General features: G+C 38.5%; 1 protein-coding gene across 15 annotated transcripts in view; it reads right to left on the reverse strand.

Moving 5' to 3' along the window:
• The window catches only part of PKP4 (plakophilin 4), a 244100-nt gene that overhangs the window by 143907 nt on the left and 74746 nt on the right, over positions 1 to 25447 (reverse strand). For 12 of the 15 annotated variants that reach the window (XM_058715192.1, XM_058715191.1, XM_058715194.1 and 9 more), the window contains exon 2: positions 19521 to 19657. In XM_058715192.1, coding sequence (XP_058571175.1) covers positions 19521 to 19652 — 132 coding nt within the window. In that variant the 5' untranslated portion in view covers positions 19653 to 19657. Of the gene's footprint in view, positions 1 to 13949; positions 14074 to 19303; positions 19401 to 19520; positions 19658 to 25447 lie in introns of those variants that run through there. The other 3 variants (XM_058715198.1, XM_058715200.1, XM_058715201.1) reach the window with 3 other exon arrangements.

Raw genomic sequence — 25447 nt, forward strand, 5'->3', positions numbered from 1 at the left:
TACAAATGCTGGATCATTGGGTGCCCAATAACACTGTGTATTCATGTGCAGAGGACAGAACCAGATACTGGTCCTTTCACTGAAAAGCCTTGAAGGTAGAAGGTGCTAGGTGGAACAGCTGAGATTCATTTATTAAACTCCAGCTTCCTTAAATGTCTCTTCACTATTACCATTTCCTGTTTCCACCAGCAGGTAAAGAGGGCTTTCTCTTGACATGGTTTCTTTTGTCCTGAAGTTCCAACAGATGATGAATGTGAAGAAGTTTGACATTTATTTATACATGGAAAATAGATGTGTATATACTGAGTTGGATGGATGACTGCATGTGAATACAGGACCTTTTGGCTTCTAGTGGCATGTTCAGTTCAGACCACATTCACTAATCAGAGCAGAAGGAATCACCAATCAAAACAAATTCTTCATTGTTGTCACTGTCTCCTTTATGCAGCCTACATATCAGTGGGATGAAGCAAACATAACACAACCAGGACTTTTTCATTAAGTTGGGGTGGGTGGGGAGGGTACAATAGGAGAATATTTATGGCAGGGAGAACCAAATTAAGATTTCTAACTTGAAAATATTTGAGGCCTAAATGAACCCTTATTTCTAGGTCCACAATGCTATATTATTACCACTTCCTAAAGGAAAATAACTGTCATTTTGCTCACTGTAAGGATATCATAACAGTGCTTCGAAACAATATTACAACTTAGAGGATTTCTATATAGTTGTATTCTCATGATGAGTCTTACCCCTCATGCAATAGGCAGTCAACTAATTACTCTTATCCCATTCATCCAACAGAGACTCAGGCTTGGAAACACTATGTGGCTGGGCTAGGGTGACACAACTAGAGAGTGGTTTTGCTTCACCTAAGCGTGGCTCTCCTGAACCTTGGCCAAGAGCACAAGCTCAGCAACTGGTAGTGGAAAGGGGGTCAAGGGATAAGGGAGAAGATTCTTGTTAACTGCATATGAACTGTGTGAGCATGAACAACAACTCAACCCATTTACACTTCAGTTCTGCCATATTTAAAGTAAAACAATCCCAGGGTACCTGAGTGGCCCAGTAGGTTGAGTGCCCAACTTCAGCTCAAGTCACGATCTCACAGTCTGTGAGTTCGAGCCCCACATCAGGCTCTGTGCTTTAGTTGAGATTACACTTTGAAATTCACTCATTTCCAATTATAAATTGTAAAGGAAAAAGTTTTCAGGTAATGGGGGGAATTATCTGCCTTCAACATGCTTACAAATATAAATTGAGCCTAGGAGTTCCCTGGAGAGAAACCTGGTCATATTATAAAAAATACTTAAATTTAAGACCCAAGGGGTAATGAAAAGAGTTTTCCAAACGCAGAAAATGAGAAGTAAAGAAATAGAAACAAAACATTTAGGATCTCATAGCAGCATCAATTATTATACTGGGCATATTCAGCAATTTCCATTACTATTTTTCAAGATGGTAATAGCATGTTTAGAGGCCCAGGGCAGGCCACCTCAAATATGCCACAGTGGCATATTGATCATTCTGAATTGAAGCTGCTTGGGAAACTGTGCAAGGACACTCACTCTTCTCTGTCCTCTCAAAAGCAGGAAACAGACCACCCCTATACTAAGTAAAGAGATAGGGACTTTGAAACCGTTAAAGCTGTAGAAACAAATTTGGTTACTTTTTATTAATCTACTACCTCCACCCAAATGCCACTTAAAATTCCTTACTAACTGAAGTTCCCAAGCATCTGCCTTCTTTATCCTGACAATTCCACACTACTGTACTATCTTTTTGTCTAAAATGTATAAAAACTGCTTGCCTTGGTCACTTCTTTGGGTCTCAATTTCATTACTGGGCCATCATGCACATTTAATAAAACTTGGGCTTTTCCTCCTATTAATCTGTCTCATGTCGGCTTAATTCCTAAATCGGCTGGAAGAATCTTCAAGAAAAAAAAAAGGAAAACTCCCCCAATACATGAAAAGCTCAATAGGAGAATTTTTTAAAAATTTAATTTCCGTGATCATTTTACAAGATGGCAGTATCATGGAAAGTTCAATATGAGGATTTTTAAAAATTTAAGCAGTATCGACAGGAAAGATGAACTTGAAGCATTTTAAAATAAAAAGTTACTGAGAATACAAGGGAACCATATTCTCCATAGCACCTCTTTGTTACTAATGTTAAATAGAGAAACAAAACCATCTCTCAGAAAACATAATAATCAGTGTAATGATTCTGATTCTGGTCCTTTATGGACCTACCATGAAACATCCAGTATGGCACAGTCCAGTCTAATGCTAATCTAAAGGAGGGTACAGTAAGGCAGGTGGAAAACAGCTGAGGAGCAACAAGGCCCAGGTGCCAGAGCACCCATACTCTCTCAAGGGGACTGCTGGCTATTAAGAATCATTTTCACTGATCTCATTGTTGCTTAACTGGAACATGCGTTCCCAGCTTTGGACACAGCTTGCTGTGAAGAACAAGTGTCTTCTAGACCATGTTCTCCAAAAGGAATGTTCCCCTGGTTCTTTACCGCTACCTGCCAGCCAGATCCTAATGAGAACTGAGCCACCTCAGACCCAGAGAAGGCAACCACATGGCAAAGCTGCTTTGGCTAGCTCTGGACCACTACTCTCTGGAATGTTTCATGAGAGAGACTCGATTTCCATCTTGTTTAGGCCACACTATTATGATGTCTCATTATAGCAGCTAAACCTGAAGCCAAGGGAACACATATTTATGACAGAGCTATTTTAGTGCCTACCTTCCTCAACTCTTATTCTGAAGCTTAGGAAACATATACAACCCTTTATTGGTTTGTAACCATCTTCACTGGATTGTGCATCTAGAGGGCTGGGGTCCTGTCTTCAATTTTGGTCTAATATAGGGCTGACTGAAGGAGGAGAGGAGCAGAAAAATGAAGTAATTCAGGCTGTAGGCTTTAGGGTCAGATATTCTCCGGGAACTGAATCTTTTGTTAGTCTTTGGATTCTAACCAGATTGGTATCAAACAAATATCAACTGAGTACCTTTTATGCAGCAGGTCCCATTCTAGGAACAAAGAATTCTGCTGTGGATGATTCTGGAGGACTTGGGTTTCACAAACTCCCTTATGACTCAGCTTCCTTATTGGTAAACCAAGGCTTATAAATAACAGCAAGAGACTTATTATAGGACGGTTGTGAGGATACAGGAGATGATATGTACAAAGTACTTATTATCACACTGTACTCAATAAATATTGACAATTAGGAACTGTCAATAATTGATGGTTGGTGAATAGATACTCACTGAATGCCACAGCATCAGAGCAGTATTCGTTAGCGCTCAGTAAGAAACACAATTCAGAACTGCTACATCCAATCAGAGTTTGGTGTTCATTTTATTTGTAGTGTTTTATCTTTTCTTATATCTGCCACCTGTCTGCCAGGAATTGTGGACATGTCTTACAAAGACTTATTGAATATTACAGGGCACTTGCGACCTAATATTAAAAACTGAAAATATTAAAACCTTCCAAGAAATAATTCCTCTGGATTCTTTCCAATATGAGAACTTGGGAATCATCTTTAAGGGGTTCAAAACAGAACATTATCCATCTCCCTATGATGGCTTTAATACCTGGAGCACACCAAATTGCTTGAGCACACCATCCTGCACTGTGGATCAGAACCTACTGCTTCTACCCAGCCACAGCTCATATTCTCCAAACAATTAATGGTTTCTCAGATCCGGCAGAGAGCACTTATGGAACAATCATATTACATCATTTTAGACTACATAATGTTCAAATGCATTTCAGGTAAGAAGAAATCCTAAGGCAGGTTCTAGTAGGAAACAAATGGGGATTTTCTCAGCTCACCAAACAAAATTGGAAGATTGGGAGTTAAAGATTTCTGGTAGATAAAGATGGAAAATAAATTTAATGCTCTGCAGGAAATAAAGAGCAACAGAGTACACAATACTCCATACTGGGTGGGTGGCTTCATTTTGCTACAGCAATTTCAAGAGCAACTAGATTTCCATGTCAGCTTTATCACTGAAAACCCCCCCAAAAGATAAAGTGTCAATATTTATAAAACACCTCAGATAGCTCTGCTTCTACAGAGGGACTTGACCACCTGTTAAGTACCAAGCATTATTTGCATTTTAAATATACAACCAACAAACTATACATTATTATTCTAATTGTTCAGAGGGGGCAACAGGCTATGAGGGTCTGCCCAATATCATAAAGTTATTTGTAGAAGTCTGGATGTGAGCCAGGTTGGCTGGACATCAATGCCTACATTCTTCCCACTGTACCAAGATGAATTTTGAAACAACTGAAATCTTTAGAAGAATACACTGAAATTCTGTAAGAGCTCCCTGATGAGTTAGGATTATCAGATTCTTACCATAAATAATAATGAGGATAACCTCATTTAAAAATATTCACTATGGTAAAGTGATGTCCTCAGGACAGAACGAAGCTCAGAGGGCTCTGTGTGCCTCTTCTAGAGGATCCTAGGTGCAGGCTTGCTGGCTGAGAGGATACCTTGGCTAATGGGATGATCATGATCAGCCTACGTGGAACACCTTCCAAAATATCCCAGTGAAGTGTTAACAGGAGGGACCCGTGATTTTTGGCTCAGTTCTCCTGACTGGTACCCCAGACCCACTGCCTGGCCTAGGCTCTTAGGTGGCCATTTGCCATTATTTTTGGAGTTGTCATGGTATTTTAATAATGAACATGGTTTCCTCAAGATGTTTAAAAACCAGTCAACATGCTAGCTAAAACAGCCACAGAATAGCAAACTGGTTCTTGTGCTTTGCAATATTTTGTGGCCAACGTACTCATTTTTTGGTATATTTCTACTCTGTCTGGGGTAAAGGACTTTGAAATTGGGGTGGTATTTGTCAGACACAAAAACCGTATTGGATATAGCTCCTTATTTTTTGCATTGCTCTAGTCATAAAGTAAGCAGTCATAATTATTACATTTACCTTTCTGTGCAGAAATATGTCATAAAGGAACGTTTAGAATATACCAATGTGAGTTCTTCCAGGTTAAATAAATCAGTCCAAGTGATTCCAACTGGTTTTGGACTATACCCGGGTTATGGAAGGTGAGAACAGATTAGGGGTATGGACCATCACAGCAGTGACAAATTCTCAACTCCTTTGTAAAAGCACAGGATTTCTTCAGGTTTAGACATGACTCACTAAAGCTATATTTTCAATGAGAATATAGCAGGAAGCATTTAAAAGGTAGAAAATATAATCATGACAGTACAGACTGACCCCCACCCCCCACAAAAATGTATGACCTCATTTCAAGATGTAGTTATTCTTCTGTCACTAGGCTGTTGGGTGGAGTTGCTGATATCTACGTGTCACACAGGAGAACCCAAAGTGTCATGTGGTTCCAGTTAAGGTGCAAAGACCACCATTACACTTTAGAAAAAAAACATCATTTCTGAACAATCTCTTTGGACTACTGATTTTCTGCAAGACTGAGTTTCCTAATAGCAAGGAAAAAGTAATCAGGTACAAGCTGTCCTAAACACATCATGAAGAAACTATTTACTTTGGATATGCCCCTCCTACTCTGTGTTCTAGGGAGGGGTTCCTACTTCCTCCTTCACCTTTCCTAGGTAATTAATGCGATGATCTGCACTAGCATACTTGTGTTTTATTCCCTACTTGTTTTCCATGAATAGTTAAACATTTTGAACAAGTGTGTATTTTCTATAAGTACTGAGAGCTGATTAGTATCAGACACTATTCTAAAACTCTGGAATAAAGTGGAAAGCATCCTTGGAATTTATATCCTGGAGGGGGGCAGTCCAAAAAAAATGGATATTTTATATACTTCTTTGCATCTTCCTTCTCTTACTTAATGATACTTGCTAGAATTCCCTCCAAGGCAACTGGTAAAGATGTATCTGAGGAATTTCTTAATGAGATTTCCGAATATACTCTAAAGATAGCTGTAAAGAGTTGAATTTGCAAAATTATATTAAGATGACATAACCTTTATCTCTACGGATCCAGACAGACATTGACCCCTCCGACTAGCTTCATCAGCATGATGACATAAGGTTCCTTAGGCATGTAACCTCAGCTTGGTACTTTGCTTGGAACCCCTTCCATGGGCCACATCTTAGCCTGGGCATCTCCCTTTGAGTATTTCTCATTCTGGATCCAGGTCCCTCCTAAGTGGCCCCAGGCTAGAACACTGCGCTTCCAAAACCTTTCTACCTTCTCAAGGATAACAACTGTAGTAAATGTTATATTGAGTACTTGCTATTTTAGTAAGATTGGAACCATTATGAGGACACAGGAGCCTCCACCCGAAGTTCAAAGTCACACATCATAGCCAGGGGTAGAAGTGGGAGCTCCTGCTTTTAATCACTGCCATTATACCTTTCTGGATCTGAAGATTGCTAGTCATGCAAAATTTTCCATTTCAACCATGCTTCATCTGACAAGTTTTCCACATTTTATAACTTATATAAACGTCTTTTCTTTCCTTCTCTGTCAACCATAGTCTGTAGTAACTTTTTTATGATAATTTTTATAAAGGCTTTCTCCCTCCTAGATTCTATTATTTTGTGGCTTTAGAATTTTTATTAAGCACAACATGTGTTCTGTAAGAAATTTGGAAAATACAAAGGGGAAAGCATCTGAAGATTCTTACATAACCTTCAGGAGTATCTCCTGTTTTATTAATGAGTGCACGTGTGTTTATATACATGAATATGTATTTGTATAGCAAGATTCTATAACATATAGTTGTATTGTGAACTCTTCCCCCCACATCATTAAAAATTCTTTAAAAATGTGATTTTTTTTTTAAATGTGATTTTTAAAGGCTGTGCAAACCCCATCATATATATACACTATTATATAATCATTCTACTCATATTGGGCAATTAGGCTGTTGCCAATTTTTAGATATTAGAAACATTGCTATGATTAATATATTTGTGTTAACAGTAAATATTTCTTTAGACTAGATCCCTAGAATTGGAATTACCGAGCCAAAGATGCAAACATCTTTAATGCCTTTACTACAGATCATTAAAGTGCTTTCCAAAACGGTTGTGCCAATTTACTCTCATCAATACTATGTGAAATTGCCAACATCACAACACTTACACTGTTTTAACTGTTACTAATATAATAGGCAGAGATATTCCATTATTCTTATTAATGTTTATTTACTTTTGAGAGACAGAGAGAGCAAGTGCACGAGCGATCGGAGGAGGGGCACAGAGAGGAGATGCAGAATCTGAAGCAGGCTCCAGGCTCTGAGCTGTCAGCACAGAGCCCAATGCGGGGATTGAACTCATGGACCGTGAGATCATGACCTGAGCCAAAGTCGGAAGCTTAACCGATTGAGCCACCCAGATGCCTCCCCATTATTTTAATTCATATTTCTGTGATTACTAGTGAGGTAAGAATGTCATTTATATTCCTTCTGTCATCAATTATCTGTTAATATCAAATATCTCCCCTTTCCCCCACCTTGTTTTTCGTTATTCATTTGTAATTACTTTGCACAGATCACCTTCGTTTTATTCATTCATTCATTCAACAGGTATCTGCTAATCTCCTGATGCTTACCTTGTCCAGTGTTAAGGATACAAATCCTATCCTTTGTACTCCAGAACGCCTTTGGGAATTTCCTTACAAGACTTTTCTGAGTATGTATCTTAATATAACTAAGAGCATATTACCAACATTGATATTTTAAGCACAATTAAAATAATACTCATAGGTCAATGGAAGATGATAATAGGAATAGGAATTTGTTCCCAACTCAAACTCGAGACTTTTTTTTTTGGGGGGGGGGGTCTTTGCAAATTCAATAAGCCAACAAATCATGACTCAAGTCATTCAATAGAAGTTTACAGGTTGCAAAACATCTTACACGCTGGGACAATGAAAAGTGCCGCCGAATTTTATTTTAATTTAATTCTATTTATTTATTTATTTATTTATTTATTTATTTATTTATTTATTTATTTATTTTTACGGAGAGAGAGCATGTGTGCATGCTCACAAAAACAAGGGAGGGGCAGAGGAAGAGGGAGAGAGAATCTCAAGCAGGCTCCATGCCCAGTGCTGCAGCCTAAGGATCTCAGGACTGTGAAATCATGATCTGAGCTGAAATCAAGAGCTGGATGTTTGGGGTGCCTGGGTAGCTCAGTCAGATGAGTGCCTTGACTCTTGGTTTCAGCTCAGGTCGTGATTTCAGGGTTTTGAGTTCAAGTCCTGTGTCGGGCTCTGCTCTACCAGCACAGAGCCTGCTTGGGATTTTCCCTGTGTCTGTCTGTCTGTCTGTCTCTCTCTCTCAGAATAAATAAATAAACTTAAAAACAAAACAAACAAACAAAAAACAGTCAGACGTTTAACCAACTTGAGCCACCGAGACGCCCGCCATTGAATTTCTAAATGAAATTCTGCATTGACTGGGTGTTCTCCCTGTGGAGTATCTAAAACATGTAAGCAGTTTTGGGGCGCCTGGGTGGCTCAGTCGGTTAAGCGTCCGACTTCAGCTCAGGTCGTGATCTCGCGGTCTGTGGGTTCAAGCCCCACGTTGGGCTCTGTGCTGACAGCTCAGATCCTGAAGCCTGTTTCAGATTCTGTGTCTCCCTCTCTCTGACCCTCCCCCGTTCATGCTGTTTCTCTCTGTCTCAAAAATATAAAGGTTAAAAAAAAAAATTAAAACATGTAAGCAGTTTAGCTGCTATTATCAAAAGTGAATCAGAATAAACAATGGCCTATAGTGGTGGTCACCAGATTAACACATCCATCTGAACTACTTGAAGGAGTATGTAGCTTGTGGACCACAGGAAACAGGAGAGTACGAGAGAAACTGCAAAATCTAACTGATAACATGTAATAACCCTTGATTCCTGGATTGGAATCTTAATCAAGTAAGGAAAGATGCACTACTTATTTTGTAACATGAATTTCTCATTCCTGAGTCTGAAATTTGGGGACTATCTGAAGAAAACACATCTTCAATTATCAAAAGGATAACAGGGTGCAAGGGTGGCTGTATCTCACGAGACCCTGAATGTCTGAGTATATCTGTTTAATCCTTCACACATTAGATAATTTAGCCCTGTGTAAAACTCTTGGATTGGATTAAAAAAAAATTCCCTTCAACACTCTAAACACATTGCTCTATGCTCTTCTTATATCTACTGTTTCAGCAAAGCTAGATCTCAGTCTGATTTTATCTTTTGCAGATAAATTGCTTTTTTAAATCTGGATTCTTAGGGTTTTTTTTCTCCTATATCTTTGTAAATACAAAATTTTGTCAAGGTTATTTCTAGACTAATCTCTTTTCCATAGGTGATGCCTGGAATGTGATAACCCCTGAGTACACTCACAGCTTTACTTTTTGCTTAGAAAAAACATTTTAAAATTATATTTAACTATTGCTTCTGTTCTAGCTACTCTAAAATGTTTACTGAGAACATTCATAATGCTTATGTTAGATTTATTTTCTATAGGCTCCATGTCTACTAACATTTATCATATCCTTTTTGCTCTTTTCCTTCATATTCCAAGATAACCACTCAAACAATCTTGTCACTGCCAATGACTCACTTTTCCTCTGTATCCATTCTTCTCTTTATTGACTCCACTGCAGATTTTAACTGTCTAGTAAACATCTCTGTAACATAATTTCCTGTGAATCCTAGATTCCCTACTTATTCACTGTGTAAGTTTGGGCAAATTAATCAACTTTCCTGAGTTTCAGTTTCCCTGTAAACAGGGGCAATAATAACAACTCTCTGAATAATTCAGGGTTTTAGGTTAAAAGCAACAGAAAATGCCGTGGCTAATTTAAGGGTTAAAAACAATTTACTAAAACAATTTACCTGTATCGCTTAAAATTATATATTTCCCACCACATCTATTGAGGAGGGAAAATGCATGGAACAAAGAAATTTGGATCAGATTATGTTCAGTGGCCAAAAAAAAAAAAAAAAAAAGATTTTCAAAGCATCAACTCGTTAGGTTGGGATAAGGAATATAGGAGATCCTCAATGCAAAGCACTTAGCAAAATGCCTGGAACATAATAAGTAATAATAAATGTTAGCTATTAGTCTCCTAATAGATTTCTATTCCATAGAGTTCATGGATTCTTATAAGCTATCCTTATGACAATATCTTTCCTAAGTTTTTCATTGGTTTCCAGTTGTAGTGGTGATAATAGTGGTGATGGTAGGGAGAGAAGAAATAGCAGTCTGGCTATTAGAACAAGTGGCAAAACCAGTAAAGCAACGGGGGGGGGGGGGTGGGGGTTGGTCTTTGTGATCACAAAAAGGCAGACCTGACATGGATGATGCACTGACCATTCTTCTCAAACCTGTTCTACTGGCCTCACATTAGGAGAGCTCTAACTTTGACAACAGAGTGAGTTCTTCATCGTTTTTTATGGAAAATCAAAAGTTTTATCAAGGGTTCAGAAATTAAAAAAAAAAAAATTCACCCAAATAAAATGGTTTCATATTAGTAAAATAGGTTTTCCTTATTCTGTAGTACAAATCAAAGAAGCTACATGTAACAGCATTCTGTTCGGTATGCATAGTTACACAAATATGTTTCCTATTCTTACCTACAGACCATCAAATCTTCTAATCAATCTGCTTAAAATAATGCTAACAGCAGCAATTACTAAGATACATTTTCTACAAAATAATTTAATAAGAATTCACTTGTTTCATTATACTTTGCTAACTGAAATAAAAGAAAAATAAAGATCCTGCTGTTAAGAGCTTACATTATATAAAGAAAACAGTATTCACCTTATTAAGAAACAGAGGAGAAAATGGGGCAATGGGAAAACTCCAGTGAGCTTCTCTCCTTACAACAATTATAGCTTTAAAGCAAGAAACATATGAGGTAGCTAAGGTCACAAATGAAATAAGGAGTTGTCAATTTACTCTGCACTTGGGCAAGGCAGGCTTACTCTTTAGTTATTATTATTATTACTATTAATTTATTTTTTATGTTTATTTGTTTTTGAGAACGAGAGAGACAGAGCACGAGCAGGGCAGGGGCAGAGACAGACAGGGAGACACAGAATCCGAAGCAGGCTCCAGGCTCTGAGCTGTCAGCATAGAGCCCGACACGATGCTCGAGCTCACAGACCTCAAGATCATGATGTGAGCCGAAGTCAGACGCTTAACTGACTGAGCCACGCAGGTGCCCCAGTCCTTAGTTTTTGAATATGAAGTTAAAATAGTAAGCATCAATTCCCCTAGAACAGCTTAATAAAAGGGCCTATGCAGTGGCTAAGGACCTTTATCTTGATTTAGGCTTTAGGAATGATCTTAGGAAAACTTGCAAATCAGATATATTCCTGTTATGGACAATGATTCCACACAATGAATACTTTCCTGATGTCATGCTGCTCTGTGGGAATTTTCATATATAAAAGTCTGCAAATTAAAATATAAATTAAGTAGCCTATACATTAAAACATACCTTGAACTCCAATTTTTAAAGGAAAATTACAATTTCTTTCAACAGTCAAGAGATTTCAATTCTTTTTTTTTTTTTTTTTTTTTTTTTTTTAATTTATTTTTGGGACAGAGAGACACAGAGCATGAACGGGGGAGGGGCAGAGAGAGAGGGAGACACAGAATTGGAAACAGGCTCCAGGCTCCGAGCTGTCAGCACAGAGCCCGATGCGGGGCTCGAACTCACAGACGCGAGATCGTGACCTGGCTGAAGTCGGCCTCTTAACCGACTGCGCCACCCAGGCGCCCCAAGAGATTTCAATTCTAAGAAAACTATCTTTCAATTTATGATAGCCACATTCATATCTGAAATATAACTTATACAGAATTGCATAACATGCATTTGTCTCCAAGTTTCAATAATGTGCTCTTTCAATTTGCTTGCAGACTGTTTCTGTTACATGCAACCCCTGTATTAAGGTTTGAGTGCATAAAAACTCTTAAGATTCTCTAAGCGAAGACATAGATTTATCTTTGAACTACTTGAAAAAAAAAACTATACGTTTTATTTATTTATTTTATTTATTTATTTTTTTTAATTTTTTTTTCAATGTTTTTTATTTATTTTTGGGACAGAGAGAGACAGAGCATGAACGGGGGAGGGGCGGAGAGAGAGGGAGACACAGAATGGGAAACAGGCTCCAGGCTCCGAGCCATCAGCCCAGAGCCCGACGCGGGGCTCGAACTCACGGACCGCGAGATCGTGACCTGGCTGAAGTCGGACGCTTAACCGACTGCGCCACCCAGGCGCCCCAAACTATACGTTTTAAATGATTTTTCTTAGGAATGTCTAAAATGCAATAATCATAACCTAAATTACTTTGCTGAGGTACAAGCAGATCTGATCACTTTGGAAACAATACATTCCTAACATATAAACAGATGCAGCAAGACCATATGGACCCATTTCTGCAAAAGTAACAAAAACGGCAATTTAGAAATCGAGAGCACTTCAACATGAAGATAGACTGTTTTGCTATAGCTATGGAGTAACTGCAGGGTTAGACCTGAGGGGAAAAGAATGTTTCTAAAATATTTTTCTCTCCAGAAATGATTCTAAAAAGAAAAACGATCACGCAGTGCAGAGAATTCAATGCTGAATGATCCTGTCATCCATTTAATCTCACCAACTCAGCAGTCACTCATTTCAACTTTAATAGCATCAACTTTGCATGTACAGGGGAAAAAATATTCCATATATTCATAATTTAACTCTGAACAGGAACTGTTATTCAAGTGAAAAGGAAATTATCATTTTAAACATACAAAGTCAGGGTTAGCTTTAAGTGTTAATAAAGGAAAAATACTGCATTACTTTCAAATGTGAACGAAAGGTAATGCTAATTCAATGGCAAAAATTGAAGTTAAAAATGTCTAAGTTAACAAATTTACATAAAACTGATTCAATACAATACATATCTATAACCTGCTTAAATAAAAAAGGGGGCAAAAACACACATTCTTGGATTTTGTGGTTCCATAAATGAATATTCATACTTGCCAATTACTGCACATAAAGTATACAATATGGTTTGTGCCTCTGCATTCTTCTGAGGTGGCAAGTATACGGAACAGATCATCTTTGTAGACCAGCTTACCATCCCTCCCTCCCTCCCTTTCCTGGACAGAGTGTTTTGTTTACAGGAGGCTTTCCATGGATATTTTTTACTTAGTTAAAAGCAAGCACTAAAGCTAACTACAGGGGGATCTTGAGCATTTTTACATTCCCAGTTCATTAATACAGTAAGTATTTTTAGGCACCTACTATGTATTTGATGTCTACATATGTGATATAGCTATGTGTGCAAAGCCAGACTGAGCCTGTTCAAATTCCTGGAATTTAAGAACTCTTCACATCAAAACAGAGCAAAGCACCCCAAAACAAAACAAACAAAACCTACAGCACCCAATAAACCTAAAAAGAGTCTCCAACTGACTCAAATAGAACAAATAGTTACTCAGGATGCACTCCTGAGACATCGAAGACTGGAGAACTTTGCCAATAGGTCCAGCTGATCATTTATCAGGCGATCACAAAAGGGATATAACTGTTGCTAGCTAACTTGGCAATCTAATTTTTTATCTTGCTGTGGACAATTTTTTTTGCATACACTCACATAATGAATAAAGCTGTTGGCCATACTCAGTTGTATTCCTTAACCACAGAGACACCTGAAGTGAAGGATACCCTACACCATGAACACATGGAAGAGAAATGTTACAGTCTGACCACAGCACACTTAAAGAAGACTGATCTGAGAAGCAAGTCTCGGGGTTCAGAATTTTTGAATCCAGGCCGAACAGTATCACAGGTACTCTACCACCTGACCTCATCTTGAACCACACTGCCATAATATTAAGGAGATAACGCTTTCAAATTTGATGATCCCACAGAAATCATTAAGAAAAGATCCAATCTTACCTTGTGTTTGATGATGCAGTTCAGGCATGGAAGACTTCACTATACATTATGTGGTAATTACAATCGCCAGAATAATCCAGTTACCAGTAGGAGCAATTACTAAATTACCATAGGAAAAATGCCAAGTTTTAGGCATTGTTCTTACAGTGCTTTTAGCTAAGCAAAAAACTATACTTGTTTACAGCTGAAATAAAAATTCTGTCTTCTGCATGTGTTTGAGGTGTGTCAGAGAGAATGATTTTATTGTAAATAAACTTAGGGACCAAATAAAAGGAAGTTGCAAAGGCAGGTGCACAACAGTTGAGTTGTTTCAGTTTCGAAGGAATAAAGTAAATAATTGCACTGGAATTTGTTCAGTTCTGGGCATTCTGCCATACAGGAAGGGTGTGTAATTACTGAAGCTAACATATCCATGTAAAAATGAAGTAATATCAATAGGGCACAGTTGGCTCCAAATTTCCTTATTTTATCTTCAAAAATTAAGGATCTTTAATGACTCTCATTTCACTCTTTGATATTTAAGTATCACCTACATTAATATGGACACACTGAAGGCAGAATTGAAATTTTCACTGAAGTCAGAAAATATTGTCTTGAGGCTTTTCTCTGAGAGCCTCACAAGTAATGAACATTGCAATTTTAACTCACCAAAGGCAACAAAAGAAGTATACACACTATCTAATTTAGGACTTTACCAGAGTTAAGAAACGTATATGTAAAATGAGCATGTTTTACCAAATCTGTTCTGTGCTTACAATTTCATGCTATCTGGATTGGCCTCAACCTTAAATGTGGTTTTCAAACTTCTTAAATCAGAAGCCAAAAATAAGAGTGTGGTTTGAGGGAACAGTAGAATGGAGGTTAGAGTGCCTGAGTATGGCCAAGTTCAAATAGAGGTCTCAATTATGCAAGCAACTGTTATGACAGAAGATGAAAGAATGTAATAATGTAATTATGCATGATCTACAGAATACAAATCAATTTGCATCCTATATAGAGCTATGAAATATACTTGTTAACCCTATGATTGGCCACATAGTCTTTTACAGAGTGTTTCTATAATCCAGATCACTTCCTATCAGCTATAAAAACTACCATATACTCTTCCCATTGATAACAATAGCCTGCACATGGTCTTTGGCTCACTGTTTCCTTTGAGCCTGTGAAGTTAGCACACTGACACATCTAAGTTGCAGGGGGTGGCAGCAAAGTTCTGGATGAGCAGCCAATGTCTTATCAAATTCTAATTCTTTTGCATCCAAATATGTACCACCCACTTCAAGGCGAAATCAATCATTTAGGTCTAAGGCTTTCATGGGAGGAGGCAGGGCCCTTTGAGGGCACCGCATTTGGCCATATTTCTTTACCTTACTATGCAAAAGACATTAAGCTAGACACCAGACCATTCTTAAATTTGCCATACATTTAACTCTCAGGATGCAAAAAAATTCCTTGTTTTCAACATCTATGTTCATCGTGGACTGCTGGATCCTTATTGGGAGTTGAGTTCAATAACAGAACCTGTCCAATGCTGATCTTGATTACAGCCAACTGGTGGCTTATGTTTACTTGGCTCTTCAGGTAATTTCAGATTTGAGTTCAAGGAGCACATTATTATTCCCATGGGATGATTTTTTATTTCTTTTAAAACATGATCCTTAACTGAAAGAGATTTCTTCGGTGGTTACCTGTATAACCAGGTATGCATGATGATGGTGGATGTTTTGTGACATCACCAAGATAACCATAACCTTCTATTCCGTACACTTAATTTTCAGCTAAGTTGGACAGATGGGAGACGACATTTATAACACTTATGTCATTATCTAACCATTAACAGGAAATAAAATTTTAGTTTGCTCCATGCAGAGATCAGATTTAATTCCTAGATCAGTATGAATATATACAAGTTGTCTGAAGGATAAAAATACACAGGTGAGTAACTAGTTTTCTAAGCGCTCCCTGTGAGATTCTCTGGCTTAGCAGTGTTCTATGAATGTGGCCGCAAGTTCCATTATCTTCACAGAACAGTTAGCTGGTGACAAAGAAATCTGAGGGCCAGTATTATTCATTCACTCCCTTTCTGATCGATCATTACAAGTCTAATATAGTAAAGGGGTTGGGAGAGTAGCCTGTGACACATGTGTAAAACACTGTATAAAACATGGCTCTATCCTTAGATAGCTGACTATATAATCCAAAGAAGCATACAGTAAGAGTCAAAGCAGTGGAATAAAGTGCTAGAGAGGGAATATAAAGCAGTGGAATAAAGCGGAGAGAGACCTGACCTCAGCTGGGGTGCAAATGGCTCCACAAAAGAGGCAGAACTTGAACAGAAGTAGATCCCTTCTTTCTATCTGTCAAAAAGCAAGGGCTTTTTCTATAACTGCACAGGTATGCACCTAAGTGACCGAATCAATGTGAAAGGTTACCACTTCACAAAAGGGAGAGAACATGCATCTTAGCATTCTGTCAAGGAATAAGGAACAGTTATGTCTTTGGGATCCTAGGGGAAGTGTGGCCCCATAGAGGAAGATTTAAATGTTTTTATGACACCCCAAATCCGATTTTGGATATTAAGAGATTAATGCTTTGTTAACAAGATTGCTTTGGTTGCTTGCTATTTCCTTCCCTACTACTTATCTGTGAATGGCCCAGGGCAAGTATGTCTGAGGTGTTTTAGTGGCCTGGATGTACTTTACTCAAGAACCCAGACTTTTCCTCTCAACATTCAGGTGTGTGTTAAAAGGTATTACTCTCTAATTCTTTATCCAAATGCCTTGACATTATGATGGGGTTGCACTAAATCACCATGTAGATAAAATTTATTTTCACATGCTCTATTTCTGATAATACATACATAAAGCAGTTCTAGTTTGTGAGACCAGCATGGTGAAGTTTTCAAAGTTTAATGACATGCAGAAGTAAAATACTACCACAGCATAAACAGAGCTCAATATTCAGAAAGTTGTTTTGTCTTCATATCCATGTCCAAAGAAGGTTCACTGAATCCTGATACATACTTAAGAGTAGAATCACCAGATCCTCCTAAGAGGAACCTTTTCTTCTTAGGTAGAAATGCTGATGAAAATAGTAATATTAACCCTTACCATGAGCACTTACTAGAAAGTGCCAGGCACCACTGTAAACATTTTACAACGGTTACTTCAATATCTTCAGGATCATTATCACCACTTTACAGATGAGAAACTGAGACACAGAGAGGTTAAGAAATCTTCCTAAGATCACATGGAAAGTAGTGATAGGAACCAGGGCCACTTCAGTTGCACTGAAGGGGTCTCTTCCTTCTGTGCCCTAATGAAACATCCTTCCTGAGACATGGCTGCCACCAAACAAGGTCTCTTCTTTGACAACAGAGAAGCTGATGTTATTACTTCATGGCCATGAACGTTGCATGGTAGTGAGGCTTTTATTTTTTAAATAATTATACATCCCACCCAAGAATATTATTCTTTTGATATAAAACATGATCAAGGACACACTCTAACATTAACTGTTTCATTTGAATCTAACACAATTAAGAATGTAGCATTCTGACTAGTTATTTTCAAATCATATATATAAGGTAAACAGTATTTGGTTTTCTTATTCCTAACTTTTCTGTGCTCTGTCTCATTGGGCAGATGATAGGGAGTGACATTTTAGGAAAGTCCTAAGAAATTTTTACCCCAACTACAAAGAAATTAGAGTATCTTGCCTGGTAGCACAAAAATCCCACAGAAGCTTGAGTTAGCTTTTTAAAATCAGGTAAGTATCTTGGAATGAGACATGGATACGGTGTCTTGGGTTGAACGAAATGCTGAGTGCTGAGCGATGATAAACAATTTTAAAAGAAATTAAGAATGAAAACTGCAAACATAAATTAATGGATTCAAATTCTTAGAACAAGAATAGAAGGGTAGAGTATATCCTCTTAGTAAACAAACAATCTGGGATATATATTTTAATTCTTCTAATAAATAACAAATACCTGTATTCCTCTGGCTATCTTCAGAAACAGGAACCCTTCTTGCTATCTCCTACAAAATATTCATTCAGAATACTATTTATCACCAAAACATAAAATGCTCAAGTCATGTGAGGCCATCAAGGAATTCCAGTGCCAAAATCATAATAGGCTTCCAATTTTATTCAACATGCAAGGTATGTGGTCTCAAAGTACAAATGCAAAGTTCCTGTAGCTATGTTTATGGGACACAGTTTCTAGCTTTAAGTGAGTTCTGGGCATTTTGATAAATTTACTGTCACGTTCCACCAAAATGTGGTATACACTAACAGCTCTAAATAAATCAGAGTCTCCTCAGTTTACAGCTCTTTGGGTCAAATCTTGACAACTATGAAGTACAATAAGAAAAGAGTCCTTTGTTTTCCTCCTCAAAGGTGAGAGAAGCTTGGATAACCTAGAGTTTGGTGGAAAATGAAAACAGTACTGACAACAATTTTTTGTGTCTTCTCAAATTAGTTTGTGGAATGTTTTAAAAGCCTCACATTTTAGTAAGGGGATGGAAAATATTTTGATATCTTGTTACCAGAATCAGCTGTGAAATTCTTCTTGAAAACATAGCTCTAATGTCAGATATCATTCTGGAGTATTCTTTCACTCTACATACCTAGCTTTAAGTTATAGCAAACAGTGAAATAATGAGGTAGTGAATATTCCTTTCTTCTCTGTCATAATCAGTCATCTGAACTATTGATTTTTTAAAAAATATTTCAGCAAATATACATCTAAGTTTATAACTCTTGAGAAGAAAAGAACCAGAGGTTTAACCATAAGATTTTTTTTTAAAAAATTACTATTCAATTATTTCCAACAGAAAGAGTCTTATTTTTGAAGGAGGGGGCAGAAAAGAAAACAGTGAAGCTTTAAATTTACATTTACCTCATTAAGCTTTTAAATCTGAAGAAACTAAATGCAGGAGTTCCAATTTCTCTAAGCAGAACAGATAAGATCTAATTTAGGAGGTTACTTGTACTTGAAGGATAAATAGTATCCTTTATTAAAAAACTGAACATAAACATGACATTGAAGCAAACTGGCACAGTTTGACAAGTTTTAGAACACTAGCTCACAAAATGAATATACTTGGATTCAGACAAACACAACAAATATAGCCTTTATCCAAAAAAATCACAGAGACAACCCTATAGAATACCTACATGAAAATGTTAGAAGGTTCAACATATCTAAGGATACTACAGGCCTCGGGATGCCAGAGCCCTGACAGAAAAGTCAGCAGGGTAAACTACGCTTCACAAAGCTTGGCGCGCATGCACACACTCTGCGATGTGGGAGAGACAGAGACACCAATCACCATCGATGTTGTCCTTACTTGCAGACGCACAAGTATCCTGCATGTTCCGATTCTGACTGGCACCTGGAGCGGCTCTACATGCCAGTCATCCCAATGTACTCAGGGATGTAAACACCTTATAATTAAAAAACGTGAAGGCATCAAGGACGTTAGACAAATTTAAAACACATCCAAAGATTAATTTTTAAAGGCATTGAAGAAAGAACTGATTGCAAATTCCAGCAAGAGGATGTACCTGCTCCTTCACGGAAGCTAGAATAGTGGTGGCTGTGGTCTCGGGTTCCATGCCTGGGCCAGTGGAGGCAGCTTCCTGGCGTGTCTGTGGCTGGCCCTCCTCCACCAATGAGGCCTGCTCAGGAGCGGGCATTCCTCCTGCAAGCAAGCAGGCAAAGAGTTAACACGGGCTCACAGACTCCTATGCAGAGCAGGCAGTGGCTGAGGATTTGCAGATGGCTCCTGGGAAATACCACGGACTTCTACATACAAAGATCACAGCTTCTTACAGCTGTTTGATTTTTAAAGGCAACATCTAGGGCCCTAAGTACAGCTAGTACTACGAAAAAGTAAAATGATAATAAAAAATAATAACAACAATACATACGAAGAAAATATGTTAAAGACCTCATAGGAAAAATGACATAAAAGTGTTGGGGAGGAGGGCTCTTAATTAAAAACATACTAAGGACACTAAAGCGTTTTTAGAAGCTTGTTGAATTGCTGAATATTCTATTCAGATAGCCAATAAATATGATTATATCATGAAACAAATAATAATAAATACTTTAGATTGTTATAGGAGCCAATTTATAAAGTATACACATGACATCTACAAATATTCAAATGCTTCACTGGTTACAGAAGAGGCTTATGTAATAGAAAAAAAAGAAGGTTTATAACTTGGGCTTGAAAATAAACAAAAGTCTCCTGTATTTAAAAGAAACAGAAGGCATTAATGACTGAAACAAGGATGTCTTTGGAGTATTACAGCTAATTTGGTTTCCTTAGTGGATCTACTTTGCAGGCTCATAGCTTCTAACAGAAGAATGAGTTCTTGGCAACAGAGGGGGTGCCTCTCCTAAGATAACACACTGAGAGCAGTGTGTTTGCCAGATCAATCACCTGACCTGTTATGGACTTTTCATAAATTTGGAAAAGATTGGGAAAAGATTCCCACCTAAAATGTTGTACCTTTTTAAATAACTTAATCATGCAGCAGTCTACCATACCATGAGACTAGCCTAGTGCCTGGCATATGTAATAGGTATTCAATACATGTTGGCTGAATAAATGAATATATAAATGAAGGACTGACCATGTTTTCCACGTCGCATTCCAGTCATTAAGCAAATCTCCCCAAGTGCTATGACGCTTATAAGACCTTATTTGTTCAATGTGTGACTCTGCATACTCATATATGGGTATCTCAGACCATAAAAACTCTTCTTGATAGTCTTCAGTTTACTCCTCAAAATTACTCCACTGTTCCATTTCAGCTCTTTATCAACTTCCACAATGTTTAATTCTATAGTATGATCTGGGGATTCCAACCTCCCCATTCCCTCAAATTTCAATACCAGCTTGCTGTTTCTTTCTAAAATCATAACCTGTAAGACAAGGGAAGATATGTGCACCACCTGCGCCTCTCTCTGTCTCTCATCTTCACTCTTTTGACTTATACAGTAAGTGAAGGTAGGTTTAAGTTCCGGGCTTTTTATTTTTTTTTTTTGTTTTTTTTAATGTTTATTTTATTATTGAGAGACAGAGAGAAACCGAGCATGAGCATGGGAGGGGCAGAGAAAGGAGGAGACACAGAATCTGAAGCAGGCTCCAGGTTCTGGGCTGTCAGCACAGAGCCCGACACAGGGCTCAATCTCACACACCACGAGATCATGACCTGAGCCGAAGTCGGACTGAGCCACCCAGGCGCCCCTAAGTTCTGGGCTTTTAACAGTGGTTGTTTTATTGTCGTCATATTAATAGGCAGAAATAGGCAGTGAATGTGATGCGTCTCTAATGCCAGCTTCATGAAGAGTCTGCATGCCTGCTCCAGCAAGTGAATTCTCTCTCTTTATTTCTATGGTGGCCAAGGCTCAGGGCAGAGCCTGGCCTTCAAGGGGGAGGACCTCCTCAAGTATGAGCAGAGGAGGAACTCCCTTCAGTGTTGGAGTAAGTGGGTCTAGGATCAAAACCTAAGTGCCCTTGGACAAGTTGCCATCTTGTTGAGCCCACTTTCCTCATTAAAAAAAGGGCCTACTAATACTTTCTACAGCACAATGGAAGTATTTTATGGTAATCTTTATTTTTTAGTATACGTGGTAGGCTTCCTGAGATATAAAACACACTTAAAATATCATCAACTGAATAAAATAGCCCATTTCTATATTTACTGGGTGCTCACTAAAAACAAGATATGAAGTCTATGAAGAAACAAATGCCACACGAAATATCCTAGATTAACATTTAAGGCAAGTAAAGATATGAAAGTATTCTATGCCATTGAAAAACTACACACCTTAAAATAAGCAGATGGTTGCAGAGAACAAAAATGTTACTATGCAACAGTGAAACAAATAATGCCAAGAATCAAAAATTTTAAATGTCAAGAGTAAAATATCATGAAATACCAATGTGTAAGGAAAAAAGAAACATAAATTCAATGAACAAAGAGAATTTGAGAAAAGGAGAAAATAAATATCACTAGGAAAATAATTATTAATTGTTTACATAAATAGGAGAAGTCTTACTGAAAGATATAGAATTTTTTTTTTTAACGTTTATTTTTGAGAGAGAGAGAGAGAGCGCAAGCAGGAGAGGAGCACAAAGAGAGAGAGAGAGACAGAATCTGAAGCATGCTCTGGGCTCTGAGCTGTCAGCACAGAGCCTGATGTGGGGCTCGAACCCATGAACTGCAAGATCATGACTTGAGCTGAAGTCGGATGCTTAACCGACTGAGCCACCCAGGTGCCCTGAAAGATAAAGAATTATATTATTGTTATTTTATTACATTACTGCAAATGTACCACACTTAATTTCACAATATTTTGATGATTCTGTCCAGAAGCAGTACTGGATGAGCATTTTCTGAATACCACTCTGCCCACATAATATGCAGGGGGGTAAGGGGATACAGGCATAAGGCAGGGTCACTGACCATTAGTGGCCTCATCACCCAGCTGAGGCAGCAAAATATGAATCAGATCAAGGCCAAATACAGCAAGACACAAGTGATGGAATAACAAACACCACCAAAGTCTATAGGTAGAGGCTGTGAAGAGCTTATAAATTCACAGAAGAAACTAGTACTCAGCAGGAGAGATTTTCATAGGCAGGGATGATGTTTTTCATTCTCAGATTCCTCAAGACTGAAAGGCATTGCAGGCAATTGCTAATACTGTTGGGCTAAAGAATGATGACCATGGTGCCCATGTGTAACTGAGGTGAGACACTTCCCTGCCCCTCATCTCTGGAACAGTCTCCAAATACCACAACCAACACTGGGCAGAGGAGGAATGCCACAGCTCCGACAAGTTCTAAACCTAACATGGTCTTCTGTTCACTTTCTTGTAGCTCTTATAACAATTTAAGGAGCTGTAGGAATCAAACTTAGAGTCACAGAATGATATTACTTTTTCCCCTCAACAAAGAAAAAAAACCAAATAACAATGAGTGCTCATTAGCAAAGAGACTGTGAGAAATTAGGCTTCGTGCTTCCTTCAATGACCTCAGCTTGCCTGATCTGGACAATCACGTTCTAGGGATGGGAGAAAACCGAACTGTTGTGGGGGCTCTCTGGAGAATCAGAGAATGGTAGAGGTGACAGAAAACTGGAAGCAGGAAAATGCCATTGCTGTTTTTGAGAAGACAAAAGTAGACTCTCTTCACATTATAAACTAGAGAGCTAGACATACATCTTAGGTGAGATTCTTAAAAGGATTTTATCCAAGAGATGATTTGTGAGAACGAAAAAGGGGCCCACCAAGGAAAAGTCATGTTAAGCTGTTCTAATTTCTGTCTGTGGCAGCGTAACCATGGAAATGCAGTGTGTCTAGACTCCAGTGAGGCATGTGTATTAGAAGTCCCCCATGGTATTACAATCAGCACAGAAATGGGGCTGGCACAGGGCAACTGGTGACTCTCACAGTCTGGAAACGGCTAACAGAAACATATCATCCTATAAAGGTTTCTAATGTAATGCCAGAGAAGTTTGATCTTGACCTAATCCCAACCAAAAACTTAGGCTATAATGTAAAGAATAACACACAGGGCATGCTCAAATTCTTCAATCACTATGAATACTGAATTAATCTATATAATACAATTAAGATACAAAAACACTGTCACACTGTAGTAATGAGCTGCCTGGATGAGATAGAAACAATAGGAATAAATGTGGGCCTTATATTGAGGTTAGCTCAGCAACACATTGGGGAAAAGATTTAGGCTATAGACTTAGGTTCAAGAGCAGGATGAGTGAACCATGCATGAGACAAAGCTGTTCCAAAACCAAGGTGATTGTATGCTGTATTGAGGTCAGTACTTAAGATGATGGGAGTGCACACCTCTCCTTCAGGCTCCTGGGGACATGTCCGCATCCAGTTACAGATGGCACATTTCCAGGAATGGACACAAATGTATCCGTTCAGGAAACAATGAGCAGGATGGTGAAGGGATTCAGTCATTCTTTCCAGTCACAGGAGTAGGGACAAAATGAATGACAGCTCCTGCTCCTTATGAACCCCTTATGAACTCAGACCTTAATGGTGGGAGGTAGGGCGAGGACGACACAGAAAGAGCAGTTAATGGAACAAGAAGAGAAAGTCTGACTTCAAGAAGAGAGAGACTATGCAGTCAAGCAGATGTCTATAAACCTCTGAAGGGGTGCTATGGACAAACAAGGTTAGATGCTTTAGATTTATGATCCTAAGAGCTAGATCAAAAACTAATGGTTTTGTAACAAACTCGTATTTGCCTTTCATTACCGTCTTTATACTTTGAATCAAATTTGGCTGACGGTTTTATTATTTTTATTCAAAATTAAAGGCTGGAGCCATGAGAGCAAGCTCATGAGGGCCTTTCCTTTTTTTTTTTTTTAATGTATTTTTTTTAAATATATGAAATTTATTGTCAAATTGGTTTCCATACAACACCCAGTGCTCATCCCAAAAGATGCTCTCTTCAATACCCATCACCCACCCTCCCCTCCCTCCCACCCCCCATCAGCCCTCAGTTCTCAGTTTTTAAGAGTCTCTTATGGGGGCGCCTGGGTGGCTCAGTCGGTTGGGCGGCCGACTTCGGCTCAGGTCATGATCTTGCGGTCCGTGAGTTCTAGCCCTGCGTCGGGCTCTGTGCTGACAGCTCGGAGCCTGGAGCCTGCTTCAGATTCTGTGTCTCCCTCTCTCTGACCCTCCCCTGTTCATGCTCTGTCTCTCCCTGTCTCGAAAATAAATAAACGTTAAAAAAAAAAAATTAAAAAAAAAAAAAAAGAGTCTCTTATGCTTTGGCTCTCTCCCACTCTAACCTCTTTTTTTTTTTTTTTTCCTTCCCCTCCCTCATGGGTTTCTGTTAAGTTTCTCAGGATCACCTAAGAGTGAAAACATATGGTATCTGTCTTTCTCTGTATGGCTTATTTCACTTAGCATCACACTCTCCAGTTCCATCCACGTTGCTACAAAGGGCCATATTTCATTCTTTCTCATTGCCACGTAGTACTCCATTGTGTATATAAACCACAATTTCTTTATCCATTCATCAGTTGATGGACATTTAGGCTCTTTCCATAATTTGGCGATTGTTGAAAGTGCTGCTATAAACTTTGGGGTACAAGTGCCTCTATGCATCAGTACTCCTGTACCCCTTGGGTAAATTCCTAGCAGTGCTACTGCTGGGTCATAGGGTAGGTCTATTTTTAATTTTCTGAGGAACCTCCACACTGCTTTCCAGAGTGGCTGCACCAGTTTGCATTCCCACCAACAGTGCAAGAGGGTTCCCGTTTCTCCACATCCTCTCCAGCATCTATAGTCTCCTGATTTGTTCATTTTGGCCACTCTGACTGGCGTGAGGTGATATCTGAGTGTGGTTTTGATTTGTATTTCCCTGATGAGGAGCAACGTTGAGCATCTTTTCATGTGGGAGGGCCTCTCCTTTTGAAACAAACAGTTCAGT

This window comes from Neofelis nebulosa, chromosome 2 (genome assembly GCF_028018385.1).
Source record: "Neofelis nebulosa isolate mNeoNeb1 chromosome 2, mNeoNeb1.pri, whole genome shotgun sequence".
In the NCBI taxonomy this organism is placed as follows: Eukaryota; Metazoa; Chordata; class Mammalia; order Carnivora; family Felidae; genus Neofelis; species Neofelis nebulosa.